Source organism: Bubalus bubalis, chromosome 3 (genome assembly GCF_019923935.1).
Source record: "Bubalus bubalis isolate 160015118507 breed Murrah chromosome 3, NDDB_SH_1, whole genome shotgun sequence".
Lineage (NCBI taxonomy): Eukaryota > Metazoa > Chordata > Mammalia > Artiodactyla > Bovidae > Bubalus > Bubalus bubalis.
The window spans coordinates 27572444-27594238 of NC_059159.1; the positions used below are offsets into that span (position 1 = coordinate 27572444).

General features: G+C 37.0%; 1 protein-coding gene across 23 annotated transcripts in view; it reads right to left on the reverse strand.

The window, feature by feature from the left end:
• MBTD1 (mbt domain containing 1) overlaps positions 1-21795 on the reverse strand; it is a 67911-nt gene that overhangs the window by 30411 nt on the left and 15705 nt on the right. For 8 of the 23 annotated variants that reach the window (XM_025280379.3, XM_025280373.3, XM_025280375.3 and 5 more), the window contains 4 exons: positions 9074-9275; positions 5436-5575; positions 3972-4086; positions 3064-3149 (listed from right to left, as the gene is read on the reverse strand). In XM_025280379.3, the coding sequence (XP_025136164.1) occupies positions 3064-3149; positions 3972-4086; positions 5436-5575; positions 9074-9227 (495 nt within the window). In that variant the 5' untranslated portion in view covers positions 9228-9275. Of the gene's footprint in view, positions 1-3063; positions 3150-3971; positions 4087-5435; positions 5576-8791; positions 9054-9073; positions 9276-21795 lie in introns of those variants that run through there. The other 15 variants (XM_025280382.3, XM_025280380.3, XM_025280378.3 and 12 more) reach the window with 7 other exon arrangements.

Here is a 21795-nt window from a genome sequence, read left to right on the forward strand (position 1 = left end):
CTCGGCCATAAATAGAATTAAAAAGAAAATAAAAACTGCAGGTTAAAGCCCAAAGTTGAAAATTTCAATCCAGCTACTGAAAAAGACAGCAAGAGCTTCTTCATTTATAATAAGAGATGGAGTAGATGAACTAGATGATTTTTAAGATAACTTACAGCTTTGTGACCCTATGATTTAGGAATAATTAAAAATGATATTACCTAACACTTGAAACCAACACAATACTGTAAACAACTCCAATACAATTTTTTTTAAAAATGATATTACCAAATTTAGTGGTTTCCAACCACAGACACTGCCAAAGAAGGGAAAGCCAAGAGTCAGGTGCCAAGGCTCCAGTCAATTCATTCTACTCTTTCCAGACCAATTGGTATGAATTTCCTTTATCCTAGCTATGTTTATTAGAAAAAAGAGGAATTGTAATGCTTAAAAAACAAAGAAGTCTGAAAACTATCACCTAGATAAAATGAAAGTTGCATCAGATATACAGCAACAATATGCAGATTTCTAAGTAGATATATTTAATGACAACTTGACTCCAGAATGTCAAAAGTAATTGGGTGATTGACTATATAAACCATTACGCATAATTACAGCAATATTCAGAGACAGTATTGTCCTATGACATATTTTGCAGAAACTTTCCAGAAATTTAAAGACAGACTATGATAAAGAGGAATTCCACTGAAATTCTATGCTTTTCGAACTAATCATAATCATTTTAAAGTATTGGAATATATATTTACCTGCGGTCCTTACTGCATAAGAGGCTGAGTGATGTTAAAGAAGCAGGCAGGCAAAGTTGTGACACCACCCTACACTCAAGTCCTGGTTCAGCCAGAACAGTTCTGTTTCCATGGTTTTAGACGGTTTTTTTTTTTTGCAGTGCTGCCTGGCTTGCAGGATTTTAGTTTCCCAACCAGGAATGGAGCCTAGGACCCATCAGTTAAAGCACAGAGTCCTAATCTCTGGAGTGCCAGGGAATTCTCACAAATTTAATGTTTTTAAAAATTATGCTTGAAAAAAGAACCCTCTCCGAGTAGGGGAAGGCTCTTAACCTGTGCTCAAGTTGGAAACAATGCAAGTACAGAGTGTGGAGGAAGGGGCTTTGCTGATGAACAAGTGTTGGAGCAGGCATCAAGTGTTAGAAGACTGGAAAACTGATGAGTCAAGGCAGGACCCTGTGCTTGCAGCTCCTCCTAGCAATAATAAAACTAAAAGCTAGTAATTTTCCTTGGAGACCACAAAAACTGTTTATGGGGGAGAACCATGAAGAGTCAACTCTAAAGGACACGATCAACTACAACAGGAAGTTTCACCTTCTAAATCAAATGACTTCAAATAAAAATGCTGGTTAAGGCAACAAAGCAAACTCATTTTGCACTAAAATACACTAAGACATTAAAAATAGAAAATGTTTCCTAGTTAATAAGGAAAAGACAGTAAAGGAAGATGAGTGGAGCAAGAAGGCACTGGGTGACAGATACTTTGATTGTAAATGAGGAAAAAGAGATCCCATAGTATCCTTATTAACCACACAGCTAAAGCTAGCTGCTCTATTCTTTTTTCAATTGTAGAAAACAAATTTCAATTTGTTTTTTGTAAAACAAAAAAAACAATTTCATTATAATAGAGATTTTCTTGCAAAGAAGTTTAACACAGTATTACTATTCAAAGATACTGACATGAAATAAAATATTACATCTTGGGACTTTGAAATACTATTTTTAAAATATTCTGACTACTTATATAAAATAGCTGGACATGGGTTATGATAGTAAACCTAGAAAACCAAAATACTAAATAATAAAGATGGAAAGAGATAAAGGCTACTCAGAAGGAAACAACAAACAAATGTTTCAGAAGGCTGCAATGCAAGAGTTATTATAAATGAGGACTTAATCTAATTCTGATATTCTTTGTACCAGAAAAGAACTCTCTCAAGAGAGGAGAGTTAAATTTGTTTCGTAATTCTCATGAAAGCTACTGGGGCCATATATTTAACATCTCTCACAAGTATGACACTACAACCAACATTTCAATAAAATATATCAGCTACAGTATATTGAAGCTATATCGATTCCACTGAGGCTGGTTCAGATAGCAGGCCACTGATTAAGGGCTTAACACCTGTACTTTCCAGAAAGAAAAGTTAGCAAATGACTGAATTTGGCTTTAATTTTTATTTCTACCACTGAATTAATACGCTTGGCCTTGATCAAGATCCTTTATTGGCCACAAATGAATTAAAATTTATTTTGATTTCCACAGCAAGAACTCAAGCTCAGTTTTGTTCACATGCTATTATTTAACAGGAAAGCCCTAAGTTAACAATAATGTTAAGTGTACACAAAACTTCACTCATTAACTTTCTAAATTCTTTTCTTCTTATACACAGTCAGTAGCAGATAGAACCGTTAAATATAAATTAAAACTTATAGGTTAAAAAAGTATTGAAGAGAATTAAGCACAAATAATTGAATCAAAAGGAAAGAATTTATCATTGGTACATTTTAAACATAACTCTCAATTACTTCAAATGTCTGTGACAATCTACTTGTTAAAAAGAACATCTTGCAAAAAATAAAATCAGTCCACAGTACTATATTGCTAATAGTTCCTTCTTTGTTTTTGTGATTTTATATTTGTGACCAAACAAAACTAGATCTTTCCTCTTCTCAATTATTAGATCAAATCACAAAAATTTAGGTAACATACCATGGATGGTTTCTATGAGGTTGAACCATATGATTTTGCTAATATCCAACTATTTTTGATACACAAGTAATTTTATATGGTTCAACTTAATATGAAAACTGGATGAGACGCCTGCCTTCCTCATTTAAAATAATTTCAACTTGCAATGTCTTCAAAGGAAACCTTTATAAAACTTAAGGTTATGTAACTATTAGTAAGTACAATAATTAATAAAAAAGAAACATTTCCATTATGATGTATAAAATAAAGACCTTCTAAGGATAAGATGTTTAAAAAATGCTACTGTGCCTTCAGATTTAAACGATGACTAAGCATTTCAATACAAACAGAAAATTCCATACTCACATGTTTAAAGCAGGTAACTGGAGCTGCTATAAAGCTATTGCTATTGATGTAGTTACCCCAGTTGAAACCTTCTGTGGAGACTGCTGCTGAAATAAAATAAGTTTAGATATATTGGAGTTCTCAGATCGTTTATCTGTAAGAAGGTTATTACTTTATAATGTGAAGTGATACAAATGTATCACCTCTAAATTTTTTCCTATAAAGACAAAACTTCTGTAAATAAACATGAACTTCAGCATGTATCGTATTTGCAAACAAATAGTTTAACTTTTCTACACACAAGGTATGCTCTTTGGGAAGTGAGGCAAGAGCTCTCCAATTATAAGAAACAAAGAACACTGAAAGAAGATACGTTCAGGATAACAAACACTGTTCTGACTGCTCCTGTGTGTTATTCCCATGTAGCTCTAACTGCACACTTCACTGAAATTTCTATCCAGTATTTACCACCTAATACTTTCACTATGGCTCCTTATTGTCTTACTCCCTACTTACTGCCTTGCTTTTACATTCCTGTTAAGAATCTTTCTGTTAGAAAAGACCCTTTCCTCAATCTCCTTCTCTTGTTACTCTCTTCTCCCCAATCCCTTTGAAGCCTAATAAATGTCATATTTCTCTGCCTTTTCACAACGTTTCCCACTGTTCACAGCTAGAGAATCAATGCATAAAAAATAAATAATAAACCAAATAAAAAAGAGTATTATTAAGGAGACTGTCACAAGCACCATAACTTGTGAACACTATACTTTTCTAGGATAATTTACTGAAATCAAGGAAGCCTAGTGTCATGTGTACAAATAGGGAACAGAAATAGCTTAGTTAACAGAATCCAAAATTAAAATGTTATTAATTAAAACTAGATGAATTAGTACCAAGTATTTTACCTCTATTGCATTCACCCATATTACCTGATTTAGTCTTTGCTTGATTTTGTAAGGTAGCTTGATACTGAGCATATGCAGCTAGTTTAGCAACTAAAGGTTGTTTCTGAAGAACTTTTGCTTTCTTTGTTGGAGGCTTACCCTAAAACAAGAAGAGTTAAGTAAATAGGATTCTTTATCATTCCCCACTCCCAAATCTGAAAACTAACTTAATTGCATACTACTCATTTTAAGGAAACATTGAGCGTTTAGAAAATTATTAAAGCAGAGGAAACATACAAGAAAAGTCACATGAGAAATGTTTTCTGGAGTTCTGCTACAATGTAGATATCTAATATGGGTAGCGCAGCTGGCACAGACTTAAATAGCAATATGCAAATTAATATATTAATAAAAAATTATATCCCATAAAATGTTAAAATATAGGCTGTGGTGAATAACTGATTCCATCTTGTACTAGATAAATCCAGTGGTTATTCACTCATGCAGGTTGCTAAGCACTGCTATTTATATAAGAAAAAAATAATTCAGTGTTTAAACAGCAAGTGACTGAGGTTTATACCTTTAGCGCTAATGCAAAAGATCAATAACAAAATGATCATGGGCCAAATTCACAGTGTGACAAACTGCCATCCATGTGGGCAAGACCACTGCTCAGGATCTTTAGGGGCTGTCTATCTGAAATACAGAAATACATCTAAGTGATGTATTTCCTTAATTTGGGGAGCTTAAATAATCCTTTCAGTGTTATGTGCTACCTTATTACAATAAGATGAAGAAGAAGAAGACAAATGTGATCATTCAAATAAAATATATTACAAAAATCAGCTATGTGATGCTTTTATAAAGTTGTTTATATGCTACAATAGTAATAACTTCAATGGTCATTTTGTAGGCATTCCAGTCATTTTGTAGGTGTTGATGTACATTTATAGAAAGACGATTTTCTTTTAGTATTATGATCGTTTCCAAAAAGGTTAGTTGGATTAACCAAATACCCTTGGTCAAGGTATCAAATGGGTTGCAATCAAAGTACAAACCAAAGATAATGGAAAAATAAAACCAAAGGGTAAATCATTCCCTGCCAACACTGAAAGTTTCTACCTTGATACTAATTACGAAACTTTCAAAGAAAACCAGGGGGGAAAATGGCTTAAATTTATATATATATATATATATATATAGACATACCTATATCTATATCTATATAGATATAGATAAAGATATTTATTACATTTATACTTATTTAGAAAAAAAGACACAAACAATTCATAGTTTATTTTGAATAGTATGCCTTCTCTATTTATAGCAGCTGCTCAAATTTTATAGAATGGACAAACTCTAGGGCTCACATATTTCTTAAAAATGTGGGGTATAAAATACTAACAGGCCAGTTAGGTAAAGGTGGAGTGTAGTGAATCACAATCAAATGACAGACAAACAGTGAAAGTCATAGAAATAACAGATATAAGAACAAGAAGGTTTCTGTACCGTTACCTGAAGTCTGGCCAAAATGCTTGCCTTCTTGGAGTTTGACGAGTAACTTCTTGAACATGAAACACTGCAGAAACGCTTTGTTTTAGAGTAAAAAGCATCTCGCACACCAACCATTCCACACATTTCACAGGTAGCTAATTAACAAATAAAAACACTGGTGTTATGATCATAAAACTGATTTTCGTCTAACAGTTTAATAATTCCTCCAATTATCTAAAGGTTTTAATTTTTAAAACATTCCTTCATGGCTATAGGCTCCAGAAGGACTGACAATAAAGTCTCAAAAGGCTTTAAAAAGGATCAAAATACACAAACGTAAGTTAGATTCAACTAACATTTCCTTAGTGCTCACCTTGTGCCAGACATTATAAGCTCTAATGTTTGAAAGGATTATAAACAAAAGATGAAAAGTAGTTGCAGTAAAACTGAAGATTCATACAAAGCACAGCACAGGTCTTTAAAATATTGTAAAGATTGAAACATGAGGGTAACAAAAAGTGAATCTCAAAAGACATACAAGTTGTGGGACTGCTGAATTATACAGTAGTTCTATTTTCAAATTTTTGAGCAATCACCATAGGGTTTTCAATAATGGCTGTACCAGTTTATATTACCACCAAGAGTGTATGAGTTCTCTTTTCTCCACATCCTCCTCAACATTTGTTAGCTCTTGTCTTTTTGACACCAGCCATCCTAACAGGTATGAGGTGATATCTCAGTGTAGCTTTCATCTTCGTTTTCCTGATGATTAGTGACGTTGAGCACCTTTTCATGTATTTATTGGCCATTTGCAGGTCTTCTTTGGGAAAAAAAATCTATTCAGGTGCTTTGCCCATTTTTTAATTGTATTATTTGCTTTTTCTGCACTGTTGAGTTGTACAAGTTCTTCATGTATTTTGGATATTAACCCCTTATCAGATATAGAGTTTACAAATATTTTCTCCCATCCTGTAGGCTGTCTTTTCAATATATTGTTTCCTTTGTTGAGTAGAACTTTTTTTAATTTGTTGTAATCTCACTGCATATTTTAGCTTTTATTAGCTGTGCTTCTAGTGTCTTACCCAATAAATCAATGCCAAGAGTAAAGTCAAGGAGCTTTTTCCCTATGTTTTCTTCTAGAGGTTTTATTGTTTCAGGTCTTACATTTAAGTTTTTACTCCATTTCAAGTTAATTTTTCTGAGTGGTGTAAGATAGGTCCAGCCTTTCTTTGCATGTGGATATCTAATTTTCCAACATCATTTACTAAAAAAAACTACACTTTCCCTATCAAGTGTTCTTGGTGCCCTTATCAAAAATTAGTTGATTGCAACTCAGTATATCAGAAAGATATCTGCCCTCCCACATTCACTGTAGCATTGTTAACAATAACCAAGTTAGAGAAACATATTAGATGCCTTCTGATGAATGAGAGGATAAAAAAACAAGTGATACATATATGTATATGTAAATGCATATGTATATGTAAAGTAGATATTATTCATTATAATACAGTATTATTCGGCCATATAAAGAAGGAAATCTTGTCATTTCTGACAACAAGGACAAAACTGGAGGGGATTATGCTAAGTGAAATAAGCCAAAATGAGAAAGACAGTGTATAGCATTACATACATGGAATTAAAAAAAAAAAAGCCTATTTCATAGGATGGTGGTTGCCAAGGGTTGAGAAGAGGGAGAAATGGTGAGATGAAGGCCAAAGGGCACAGATTTTCAGTTATAAAAAGAATAAGTTGTGACGATCTGATATAGAGCATGGTCACTATAGTTAATACTACTACTTATTATACACTTGAAACTTGCTGAGTAGATCTTGTGCTCACATCACACACACACACACACACACACACACACACACAGAATTAACTTTTGGGGACTTCCCTGGTGGTCCAGTGGTTAAGACTCCTTGTTTGCAATGTAGGGAGCCTGGGTTTGATCCCTGGTCAGGGAATTAAGAGTCCGCATGCCACAACTAAGACCCAGCACAGTTGAATAAATAAAAAGTTAACTTTGTGAGGTGATGGATGTGTTAATTATCTTGACCTTTGTAATCATTCCATTAGGTACATGTAATATCAAATCACGTTTATGAACATTTATACATTTAAACATATACAACTATATTTGTCAATTATTCCTCAATAAAGTTGGGGGAAAAAAGATAACATAGCGAACAACTACTTCAATGGGTTTAAATCTCCACCTAAACAGTTGCAACTGGAGGGACTTACAGTTTAACCAGTACTTAGAAATTATGAGAAATCATGGAAAAATGTAAGGTACCAGAGGATGAGAGATAAAGGGGATCTAAGGGGGAAAAATCATTCATCTCACCTGAATGACTTTCTGTTGTAAAAATTCTAGAACAGATTAAAAGGTTTGCGGATCACATAGGTTAAAAAAAAAAAATGCAATCCCAAGGGGATAGTATGACTTTGCCAAGAACTGAACATGTCAAACTAGAACTCCCATGACTAGGATGTAAGCTCCACCAGGGACTTTATTCTATATTATTCCTATCTGTATCTTTAAAACAGAATGTGGCACATATAAAGCTCCCTCTTGTGACAGATTGCCACACTGGTATAACTAAATCATGGCAAGATGTATATTAATAGGAGTTAACACATTTGATAAAATCTCTCATGTAGCTTTGTCAATTAAGGATTGAGAAATTCAAGCTAAAGTAGAAAAGATCTAGGTAGCTATTAACTGGTTGGATGACCACACCTACTGGGTCCCGCTAAATGAAGTTAAGTCCTTTGATATGATATGAATGACTGTGTACCAGGCCCTTTGATGCTTAACTTTTAATCAAAATATTAGAATATGATCTATAAGGCATAATCGTCAAATCAGAAAATGACAATCAGAAGATACTGCATTCAACATTAGATGACTGAATTAGAAATATGCCTAAATGGAAACACAGTGTCCTGAAGAAAAGAGATAAAAGTTGAACGACCTCTGCTCTAATCACACAGGGTGACCAACTATTTGCCGGAGGTCTTTTCCAGGATAACCCTAAAACCAGAAGGGTCTCAGGCCAGTCAGGACAAGTTGCCACCCTGCGACCACACAATCTGAAGTATCTCCAGAAGAAAGTGAGCGGGATACTGATGAATTAAAACACTGTGATGCTGTGAGAAATGCTTGAAGGAACTAGGTTTACTTGGTATGCCCAAGAGAAACACTAAAAATAAATGTTACTGTGTGAAGGAAAAAAGGACAAAAGTCAGAGTAAGGATAATTTTGGTTTAATATAAAGAATATTCTGGTAATTAGAGATACATTATCACTGAAGTGTTAAAGCAGAAAACTTATAAGGAATTGTTAGAGAATGGAGACTTACCTTGAAAGTGTCTTTCAATTGTGGAAGTCTATTATCTTACACACTTCGAATTATATGAAGTTTCTCAACAGCTTTTTGTTTTCATTTTGTTCTACTTGTTAATAAAGAGATATAACACAAATCCAGTGATCTTATCTAGAACTGTAAGTTTCAGATTCTGTTTCTTAATTGTTCTTTAAAAATTTTAAGGGAAATGACATGAGAAATGGAATTAAAACATACCCTCAAATATAAAGGGATGTAAAAGGTGAAGGCAGTTCACCTGAGCTGAAGTATACTCACCCATGCCAGATTTACCATCTGGGTATGTGTACACTTGGCCATTGTTTTTGATGATCGGGAGACTAGAAGGTAAAGGAGCGGCCTCCTCTTCACTCTCCTCAGAGCTGGAGCTGCTGCTTGTGTCCTCACTGCAGCTATCATAACCGTCAAACATCCCGAACGAGTCTCTTCTTTGCCTTTCGGATGGTGAAGAATGTTCAGTCTTCAAAGCAGAAGGAATCAGTAACTATGATATAGCACCCATGTACACCACCCAAAAGACCTTAGTTCAAATTGTGATAAATGAGGTTTGCAAAATGAAAATCTAAATGTCTGTGTCAAAATGCAGCCCTTCATTTCCATGAGGCATAAACCTATTAACTACCATGCTAGCTAAAAGGAGTAACAGTGATGGAACAAACGGAATGGGAGTCAGAAGCTGTAACAAGTTTTGCCATAAACTAGATATATTACTTTTCTATAAAAATGTGATCAGATGATGTTTTTAAAAAGTAGTGAAATACTCGTAACAAATAGATGGTTTCTTAATTTGCCTTTTATCTCTAACATTTAAAATTTTTATTATAATTTAGAGCATCCAGGAAATATATAGATGCTTTTAAAAATCACTAAGAGTTCTGGAGAGACTGCAAATTTTAAATTTTGGGGAGACAATTTTTAGACATTAGCTATTTCAAAAACTATAGAAGACAGCATATTTCGTTTTTTTCTTTAACATAAATTGTTAGACATAACCCAATTATCTCCAGCTAAACACTACGCCCTTTAAAAAAAACAAGCACAAAGATAACTATGTATCACGTTGAGCAACTGCTACTCATATGTTCCTCCAAATATTCCCTCACTCAAGCCACCAAAATATCCCCAAACTAATACCCACCACCACTCCAACTGTTCCTGAAATCAATTCCAAAACTTCAAGTTCAGTGATAAGAAAGTTAACAGAAAGCAGGAAATAACAAAGAGAAAAAAAAAAAAAGGAATATTTGAAATGAAAAAAAAAAAAAAAAAAAAAAAACCAACCCACCAAACCATCACTAAACATACATTGAGTTACAACAGAGTGAATGAAAATTGTCAACCAAAAAATCTTTAGAGTTTGGTACCTATCTTCTTCTTTTGCTCAGTTATAAGTTTCTTGGTATCATCTTACACTTTATGCACAATTTCTTTCCTGGCTAGTTTAAAGGCTTAACATGACCAGTAACAAAGCTGAAATCTATTTCCAAAGCTTGACAAGATAAAACCATGGAAATGCATCTCTTAGTTTTACTAAATAAACTATCATTTTCAGATATGCTTGCATTAAACAGTTTCACTGAGGAGGGGAACTGATTTTCCATTTGTATTATGTGTAACTAACTATGAAAGCAAAAGAAGTAGTTTTTCAATCCATAAAATGGAAATATTATACACTCAAGTGAATACGATCTTAAGAAGTCCTCCCCTTGGGAGGCTCTACAAATGTTCTACAAATATTGCCACATTAAAAAAAAACTATTCTTTCAGAACTCTCTTTTAGACCCAGTTTAAAAAGGAAAAGCTGTTTGTAGCCACTTTAGAATTATTCTCCCAACCTCCTACTATTGTTTTCCCCAGCCTGATTATTCAGCAGACTCAGTTCTGAAAATCTTATAGTTATTTCTATAAACCACATGTATCTTCAAAGAATCAAAATCTGCTACCACCAGAAGATTTCAAAAAAATAAATAAGACTCTGAAGGCAATTCAAAAGGAAAAGTTTAACAATATTGGTAATACTGGTAAGCTGGTGGGGAATAGGATAATCCTTGTTCATCTGAAGTGTGGTGCTAATAACACATAATTATGACAGACCCAGGTTTGAGATTCAGCTTTGCCATTTACGAACTATGAACTTGGGCAAGTGATGCGTTTCTTTCTTTTGTTCATTCAGCATTCAGCAAGCATTTGTTTCTCAGAGAAGCTAAAGAGAAATCAATGGTTCTCATAAAGTTTATGGCAGATGAGTCCACAGGTGGGAAAAATTAAAGCAAGGCCATGTGATAATACAAGGCACGTGAAAAGGACAAGGCAAGGGCAGTCAACTGAGATTAAGGAGGGATCCTGAGCACAAAAAAGGCAGCCACTTGAATATCTGCCTTGAATATTTAGCTCAGATGACCATTACATCTACTACTGTGGGCAGGAATCCCTTAGAAGAAATGGAGTAACCATCATTGTCAACAAGAGAGTTCAGAATGCAGTACTTGGATGCAATCTCAAAAACAACAGAATGATCTCTGTTCATTTCCAAGGCAAACCATTCAATATCATGGTAATTCAAGTCTACACCCCGACCAGTAATGCTGAAGAAGCTGAAGCTGCTCAGTTCTATGAAGACCTACAAGACCTTTAGAACTAACACTCAAAAAAGATGTCCTTTTCATTATAGGGGACTGGAATGCAAAAGCAGGAAGTCAAGAAACACCTGAGTAACAGGCAAATGTGGCCTTGGAGTACAAAATGAAGCAGGGCAAAGGCTAATAGAGTTTTGCCAAGAGAATGCACTGGTCAGAGCAAAAACCCTCTTCCAACAACACAAGACAAGACTCTACATATGGATATCACCAGATGGCCAACACCAAAATCAGATTGATTATATTCTTTGCAGCCAAAGATGGAGAAGCTGTATACAGTCAGCAAAAACAAGACCAGGAGCAGACTGTGGCTCCGATCATGAACTCCTTATTGCAAAATTCAGACTTAAATCGAAGAAAGTGGGGAAAACCACTAGACCATGCAGGTATGACCTAAATCAAATCTCTTATGATTATACAGTGGAAGTGACAAATAGATTTAAGGGACTAGATCTGATAAGACAGAGTGCTTGATGAACTATGGACGGAGGTTCATGACATTGTATAGGAGACAGGGATCAAGACCATCCCCAAGAAAAAGAAATCCAAAAAGGCAAAATGGCTGTCTGAATAGGCCTTACAAATAGCTGTGAAAAGAAGAAAAGTGAAAAGCAAAGGAGAAAAGGAAGGATATACCCATTTGAATGCAGAGTTCCAAGGAATAGCAAGAAGAGATAAGAAAGGCTTCCTCAGTGATTAGTGCAAAGAAATAGAGAAAAATAATAGAATGGGAAAGACTAGAGATCTCTTCTAGAAAATTAGAGATACCAAGGAACATTTCATGCAAAGATGGGGTCAATAAAGCATAGAAATGGTATGAACCTAACAGAAGCAGAAGATATTAAGAAAAGGGGGCAAGAATACACAAAAGAACTATACAAAAAAGATCTTCACAACCCAGATAATCAAGATGGTGTGATCACTCACCTAGAACCAGACATCCTGGAATGTGAAGTCAAGTGGGACTTAGGAAGCATCACTATGAACAAAGCTAGTGGAAGTGATGGAATTCCAGTTGAGCTACTTCAAATTCTAAAAGATGATGCTGTGAAAGTGCTGCATTCAATATGCCAATGAATTTGGAAAACTCAGCAGTGGCCACAGGACTGGAAAAGGTCAGTTTTCATTCCAATCCCAAAGAAAGGCAGTGCCAAAGAATGCGCAAACTACCGCACAATTACACTCAACTCACATGCTAGCCAAGTAATGTTCAAAATTCTCCAGGCCAGGCTTCAGCAATACGTGAACTGTGAGCTTCCAGATCTTCAAGCTGGATTTAGAAACGGCAGATGAACCAGAGACCAAATTGCCAACATCTGCTGGATCATTGAAAAAGCAAGAGAGTTCCAGAAAAACATCTGCTTTATTGACGATGCCAAAGCCTTTGACTGTATGGATCACAACAAACTCTGGAAAATTCTGAAACAGATGGGAATACCAGACCACCTGACTTGCCTCTTGAGAAATCTGTATGCGGGTCAGGAAGCAACAGTTAGAACTGGACATGGAACAACAGACTCGTTCCAAATAGGAAAAGGAGTACATCAAGGATGTATATTGTCACCCCGTTTATTTAACTTATATGCAGAGTACATCATGAGAAATGCTGGGCTAGAGGAAGAACAAACTGGAGTCAAGATTGCCGGGAGAAATATCAATAACCTCAGATATGCAGATGACACCACCAATTTGGCAGAAAGTGAAGAGGAACTAAGGAGCCTTTTGATGAAAGTGGAGGAGGAGAGTGAAAAAGTTGGCTTAAAGCTCAACATTCAGAAAACTAAGATCATGGCATCTGGTCCCATCTCTTCATGGCAAACAGATGGGGAAACAGTGGCAGACTTTATTTTTTTGGGCTCCAAAATCATTGCAGATGGTGATTGCAGTCATGAAACTAAGACACTTACTCCTTGGAAGGAAAGTTATGACCAACCTAGGTAGCATATTAAAAAGCAGAGATATTACTTTGCCAACAAAGGTCCATCTAGTCAAGGCTATGGTTTTTCCAGTAGTCATGTATGGATGTGAGAGTTGAACTGTAAAGAAAGCTGAGTGCCAAAGAATTGACGCTTTTGAACTGTGGTGTTGGAGAAGACTCCTGAGAGTCCCTTGGACTGCAAAGAGATCCAACCAGTCCATCCTAAAGGAGAGATCAGTCCTGGGTGTTCATTGGAAGGATTGATGTTGAAGCTGAAACTCCAATACTTTGGCCACCTGATGTGAAGTGCTGACTCATCTGAAAAGACCCTAAGGCTGGGAAAGATTGAGGGCAGGACGAAAAGGGGACAACAGAGGATGAGATGGTTGGATGGCATCACCAACTCAGTGGACGTGAGTTTGGGTGGACTCTGGGAGTTGGTGATGGATAGGGAGGCCTCATGTGCTGCAGTCCATGAGGTCACAAAGAGTCGGACATGACTGAGCAACTAAACTGAACTGAACTGAATATCTGGTGCTGGAATATTCTAGGCAAAGGAAAAGGCAAGACAGAGGCTTTAGGGCTGGCATATACTTGATTCATTGAAAGGTCAGGGTAGCTGTTACCTAGTGAGATGGGGTAGAGGAGGATGCTACACTCAGATTACCAGAGCCCTTGAAGGCCAGAGTAAAAGTTTGACATACGTTTTTTTTCCTGAGGGCAACATAAAGACACTATGAAATATTTTTCACAATGCCTGGAATATACATTTAGTAAAAACTGGCTAGAATTGTAAGTTCTAATAAATTCATACACCCTAACTCCATGCAGAGATTATCTTTTACAACCCAAAGTTTTCATATAAGCTTGTCGTCCACTTGATAGTCAGCTTGCTCAGCAGCTAACATATTTACTGACCCTTTAGTGTCAGTAGAGAGTCTTATTCTGACTCAACTTGTTAAGAGAATATAAACCTAAAATTTCAGAGAGTCAAACATTTTAGTGTTAATAATTAAAGGGTGTTAACATTAAAAAAAAAAGGATTATGATCAAACATATTTAGGAAATTTTCCTTACTTCAAAGCCCTCTATGAACCCTTAACACATTGTGAACATTACAATAATTTAAGGGGACTATACAGTATGCAGCCCTTTCCAAAGCATCTTTAAGGACTTTTGTTCTAGAGATATACTCTCTAGTCTGTTCCACGGACCCTGCAAACACAGAATATGTCATCCAAGCAACATAAAGGGAATATGCCCAGTGTTTATGTGATTGTATTTACTGCTCCTCAGCCCAGTCACTGGACTGAACCTGGGCCACAGCAGTGAAAGCCTGGAATCCTAACCGCTAGGCCACCAGGAAACTCTGTATTCCATTTTGGTATAACTTTTCCAGGAGTTAGCAATTGTCTCATTCCTTTTTTCATTTAATCACTATTAAAAGTATCTATTGCCTTTTTCTAAATCCTTCAACTGTCAACGGTTCATTTTTATCCTGGAGCCACCTTCATCCCTCCTCCTCCAATATAGTATGGTTGCTTTTTAGACCTCCTGTATAGCTGTCAATCCAAGGACATCCCTTTTATCATTGTCTTGGCAAGTTTTGACAAATACAGCACTCATTAAACTATCTCCACAGTCAAGATACAGAACCTGTCCATAATCACTGTATGTTTCTTCATGCTGCTTTGTAAATTCTTTCCCTCCCCTGGTCCCATCCGTTCCCCAAGTAGTTTGCTGCTGCTAAGTCGCTTCAGTCGTGTCCGACTCTGTGCAATCCCATTGACGGTAGCCCACCAGGCTCCTCTGTCCCTGGGATTCTCCAGGCAAGAATACTGGAGTGGGTTGCCATTTCCTCCTCAAGTGCATGAAAGTGAAAAGTGAAAGTGAAGTTGCTCAGTTGTGTCCAACTCTTCGAAACCCCATGGACTGTAGCCCACAGGCTCCTCCGTCCATGGAATTTCCCAGGCAGGAGTGCTGGAGTGGGTTGCCACTGCTTTCTCCCCAAGTAGCTTACTGATCTGTTTTCTGTGACTGTACGTTAGTTTTTTCAAAGTTTTAAATATAAATGAAATCATACAGCTTTTTTGGGAGGGGTACGGTTTTTCACTCAGCATAATTATTATGAGATCTGCCCCTGTTATGAGTATCAGTAATTCATTTATTTTAATCATAAAGTAGCAAGATGGAATTACTGTGTGGACATATCAAAATGTATTTATTCAGTTCAGTTGCTCAGTTGTTTCTGACTCTTTGCAACCCCATGGACTGCAGCACGCCAGGCTTCCCTGTCCATCACCAACTCCCAGAGCTTACTCAAACTCATGTCCATTGAGTTGGTGATGCCATCCAACCATCTCAACCTCTGCCGTCCCCTTCTACTCCCGCCTTCAATCTTTCCCAGCATCAGGGTCTTTTCAAATGAGTCAGTTCTTCATGTTGGGTGGCCAAAGTATTGGAGTTTCAGATTCAGCATCAGTCCTTCCAATGAATATTCAGGACTAATTTCCTTTAGGATGGACTGGTTGGATCTCCTTGCAGTCCAAGAGACTCTCAAGAGTCTTCTCCAACACCACAGTTCAAAAGCATCAATTTTTCGGTGCTCAGCCTTCTTTATAGTTCAACTCTCACGTCTATACATGACCAGTGGAAAAACCATAGTCTTGACTGGACATACCTTTGGTGGCAAAGTAATGTCTCTGCTTTTTAATATGCTGTCTAGGTTGGTCATAGCTTTTCTTCCAAGGATCAAGCATCTTTTTATTTCATGGCTGCAGTCACAGTCTGCAGTGATTTTGAAGTCCAAGAAAATAAAGTCTCTCACTGTTTCCGCTGTTTCACCATCTACTTGCCATGAAGTGATGGGACTGGATGCCATGATCTTAGTTTTCTGAATACTGAGTTTTAAGCCAACTTTTTCATTCTTCTCTTTCATTTTCATCAAGAGGCTCTTTAGTATTTCTTCACTTTCTGCCATAAGGGTGGTGTCATTTGCATATCTGAGGTTATTGATATTTCTCCCGGCAATCTTGATTCCAGTTTGTGCTTTTCACTTGATTCCAGTTTGTGCTTTTAACTCTGCATATAAGTTAAATAAGCAGGATGACAATATACAGCCTTGACATACTCCTTTCCAGATTTGGAACCAATCTATAGTTCAATGTCCAGTTCTAACTGTTGTTTCTTGACCTGCAATATGATTTCTCAGGAGGCAGGTCAAGTGGTCTGGTACTCCCATCTCTTTAAGAATTTTCCAGTTTGTTGCAATTCACACAAAGGCTTTGGCATACTCAATAAAGCAGAAGTAGATGTTTTTCTGGAACTCTCCTGCTTTTTTCATAATCCAACGGATGTTGGCAATTTGATCTCTCGTTCCTCTGCTTTTTCTAAATCCACCTTGAAGATCTGAAGTTCATGGTTCACCTACTATTGAACCATGGCTTGGAGAATTTTGAGCATTACTTTGCTAGCGTGTGAGATTAGTGCAATTGTGCAGTAGTTTGAACATTCTTTGGCATTGCTTCTCTTTGGGATTGGAATAAAAACTGACCTTTTTCAATCCTGTGGCAACTTCTGAGTTTTCCCAAGTCACTGGCACATTGAGTGCAGCACTTTCACAGCATTATATTTTAGGATTTGAAATAGCTCAATTGGAATTCCATCACCTCCACTAGCTTTGTTTGTAGTGATGCTTCCTAAGGCCTACTTGATTTCACATTCCAAGATGCCTGGCTCTAGGTGAGTGATCACAGCATTATGGTTATCTGGGACATGAATATGTTTTTTGTATAGTTCTGTGTATTCTTGCCCCCTCTTCTTAATATCCTTTGCTTGTTAGGCCCATACCATTCCTGTCCTTTATCCTCTTTGCATGAAATGTTCCCTTGGTATCTCTAATTTTCTAGAAGAGATCTATAGTCTTTTCCATTCTATTATTTTCCTCTATTTCTTTGTACTGACCACTGAGGAAGCCTTCCTTATCTCTCCTTGCTATTCTTTGGAACTCTGCATTCAACGGGTACATCTTTCCTTTTCCCCTTTGCCTTTAGCTTCTCTTCTTTTCTCAGCTATTTGTAAGGCCTCCTCAGGCAACTATTTTGCCTTTCTGCATTTCTTTCTTGGGGATGGTCTTGATCACTGCCTCCTGTACAATGTTCTTAAGATTAGACTGGGTTTATACTTTTGGGATGGAGATCACAGATGTCACGTGTCCTTTGTTACATCAAGGATACATCCTTCAACATAATTTATCCCTGTTGATGCTGACCTTGATTACTTGCCTGAGAAGTATGTCAGTTTTCTCTACTCTAAAATTACTCCTCTCCCCTCCTCCATATTTTACTCTTTGGAAGGAACTATTGGAAGTCCATGCTTAAGGAGTTGGGAATTAAGCACCCCTTCCATAAGGGTGGACTATCTACACAAATTATTTGGAATTCTTTCACACAGATTTCCTCTCCTTTACTAAGATAAAAATTCCTTCTTTTTGGATTTGAGGTTTTCTCATCATTAGATTCCGAAGAAGGCAATGGCAACCCACTCTAGTACTCTTGCCTGGAGAATCCCAGGGATGGGGGAGCCTGGTGAGCTGCCGTCTATGGGGCTGCACAGAATCGGACACGACTGAAGCGACTTAGCAGCAGCAGCAGAATCATTAGATTCAGACTGTATATTCCCAGTTGAAATACTACATAACTGATGATACTTTTCTCAGGGAAGCAAATCCAGATTACATGGTGTCCATCTGCCCCTTACTGGTGATCATAAGTTTGAAGACTTGGTCTAGTTGCCGTCTGGTTCTTCACTAAAGTCTCGCTATTTTTCTTATTTAAATAAGCAGTCTATAGAAAGATGGGGCTTCCCCTGTGGCTCAGCAGTAAAGAATCTGCCTTTGATGCAGGAGGCACAGAGACATGTGTTCAATCCCTGGGTCAGCAAGATCCCTTGGAGGAGAAAATGGCAACCCACTCAGAAATCTGGCCTGGAAAATCTCAGAGACAGAGAAGCCTGGTGGGCTACAGTTCATGGCATTGCAAAGAGTTGGACACATGACTGAGCAATTAAACAACTACTATAGAGGACACTTCAAGACCATGTGAATAAACTGCTCATCAAAATGTCACTCCAGATTTAGCATTCAATGATTTTTGCCCAATTTTTTACTATGATTTTCCAATCCCAGAAATCCTTCCATATCCATCAGCTGGTATTTTTCTGTAAAGAAAAGACCTCTTTCCTCTCTTATGGCTTTTAACTTCTGGATTCCTATGTTTCAGTGGTTTATAATTCCCTATTGTCCTTTGTTATTTGGGGGTTCAAACCATGCCAGATTCGGCCAGCTGGAACCCATTCAGGCAGACTCCTGTGTCATTCTGACATGGCCCTATCATTTTTGAGCATTTCTTTACTTTCTGGTATCACAAGACAGTCAAGGCTTATCTCATACTCACTTTCTGTCTCAAATCTGGAATCAACCATTTCTCCAAAGAGCCTTGGTTTCTTTTATTGGGAATGTTAGAAATAAAGATCTAGGTGGTCCATGCGCTCATTGCTACTAGGGTATCTGTTTGATTCTGGAGTCCTTCAGTGCATGTGAGTTGGAATAAATATGCACACAAAAATGTGACATTTGTCTTATATATATACAATGTATTTTAGAAAATCATGAGTTCACACTTACATTTTCCATCCCTACAGGGCTTTTCCTTACCTTCCCACATTCATATTTGTTGCTCTCTTCTTCTACTGAAAACCCTGGCCTCCAACAAAATTAACATTTATATGCTCCATCCTTTTCTATATTTAAATAAGTTTCAGAAGCGTAACATCTCTACTGCTATAAAAATGAACTTTTATATTCAGAATTTCTTTGTAATCTCGTCTCCAAACCAAGCAATAGAATATCAAGTTCAAGAATTACCTGGATTCGTTATTTCTCTCTCCTTCAGTTGTGGTTATGTTACTAACTTGAAATAAGTTGGGTTTTGGTTTGTATCTCCCTTGACATCCTTAATGAATTTGTTTCAGTTTTAGGGACTATCAAAAAAATCAGGAGATGTAAGTTGGAGAAATATCATTTCCTTGCCTTACCCTACCACTGACTCTTGTAAGGTGGGTAACCAACTTTATTGCTTTCTGGTTCATCTCTTATTGTGTCTATGTTTTAAAAAGTTAAACAGGTATATTTATGCTTCCTTATTTCTTCTTTCTTACACAAAAGGCCACATACTAAATTCCTCCATCCTTTGCATTTAGAAAATTACCCTGGAAAACACTGTTTCAAAGCATAGACATCTTCCTCATTTCTTTTTAAGCTGAACAGTTCCTACATTGTGTGTATGTTTATCAAACTAATCTCACTTAGACATTTAATAGTTTTCAGTGTTTTACAATGAAAAATATGACGAATTTTTGTCATATGACAAATGACAAATATTGCTGCCATGAACATATACATGTATATGAATTATTTGTGGTAAACCTTCAGGATATACTCCCAGAAGTGTGACTGCTGGTTAGAATGGTAAATGTAGTAATTTTGTTAGCTATTGCCAAATTCTCCTGCATGGAGATTTCACCATTTTGAATTTACTCTGGCAATAGTGAAGAAGTCGGAAAAGGCAATGGCAACCCACTCCAGTACTCTTGCCTGGAAAATCCCAAGGATGCAGTGACTTCACTTTCACTTTTCACTTTCATGCACTGGAGGAGGAAATGGCAACCCACTCCAGTGTTCTTGCCTGGAGAATCCCAGGGATGGCAGGGCCTGGTGGGCTGCCGTCTATAGGGTCGCACAGAGTCGGATATGACTGAAGCGACTTAGCAGCAGCAGTGAAGAAGTAAGAGTGTTGTTGTTTTTTTTTGCCAATATGCTGATTCATATGCTGGCTGAAAACAGTATGTCCATGCAGTCTCCTCTGCTGTTTTAATTTTTTACTTGGAAATAACTCTTGAATTTTCAGAAAAGTTTGAAAAATAGTACAATGAAATCCTGTGTATTCTACTCAAATTCACTAATCAATAAAAAATTGCTCCATTTGTTTAATTCTTCTGTTGAAATATATAAATATTTTTCTGAACCATTTGAGAGTGAGTTGCATAATTTTTTTTTGTTTGTTTTGATTGCATCCCATCAGCATGAAGGATCAGAGTTCCCTGGCCAGAGATCAAACTCACCCCCCCTGAAGTTTCCACTGCAGAACCTTAACTACTGGACCACCAGGAAGTCCCATACCTGTCTTTTTATTCCAAACTGCTTCCGTGTGCATTTCCTGAGAATATAAACATTCTCTCATAACTACAGCACAATTATTCAATTTCAGGAAATTTAACATAAAACAGTTTGCCCTAACTTACCATCTGTAGTTCAACGGACCCAATAATATCCTTTATAAAATTTCTTCCCTCCAGTCCAGGATCACATGTTGTATTTGTATCCTTAGTTTTCTTTAATCTAGAAGATTGCTTTCAGAGAATATAGGCCTCCTCCCCTCTTGGTGCTGTCTAGGTTTTCCAGTATACTTACCTTACATACTTCTCCCTGAAATTAATAAGCAATCTTGGGGACACATTTAAAACAAATACTGTTTCTCATCGAAATTCCACCCTTCTCTTCCCTAAATCAGGCATCCAAAAGCTCCTGCAGAACCAAACATTATGATGTCACAAAATGATTTTCTAATTCTAGTATTCTCTTACCAGTCAGTAGGAAACTCTCTCATCATCCCCTTTATATATCTATCTACTCATTATCAGTATGAGCTCACTAACTCCTTTTTTTTCCCCCAGTAGTTTATAATTCTGGAGAAGGCAATGGCACCCCACTCCAGTACTTTTGCCTGGAAAATCCCATGGATGGAGGAGCCTGGTAGGCTGCAGTCCACGGGGTCGCTAAGAGTCAGACACGACTGAGCGACTTCGCTTTCACTTTTCCCTTTCATGCATTGGAGAAGGAAATGGCAACCCACTCCAGTGTTCTTGCCTGGAGAATCCCAGGGATGGGGGAGCCTAGTGGCTGCCGTCTATGGGGTCACACAGAGTCGGACACGACTGAAGTGACTTAGCATAGCATAGTTTATAATTCATTACTGTCCTTAATTATTTGGGGGTTCAAATCACCCCAGATTTGGCTACTAGGATCACTCTGAACTAACTCCACGTCATTCTGACATGCCCACATCCATTTTGGACAATGCCTTACTTTCTGGGATATCAAGATAATCTAGTATTATTTTAAACCTACACTGCTCCAGCTCTGAAATCAACCATTTTTCCAAGGAGCTCTCACCCTTTTTAGTGGGGACTGGTATTATAAACCAATACAGTTTTACGTTAAGCCATTTTTTATCATTCTTGTATATGTGTGTGGATTTGTCTGTTCTTATCTTTTATCCTTTTTTCTTCAGTGTTTTTAATCTTTCAAA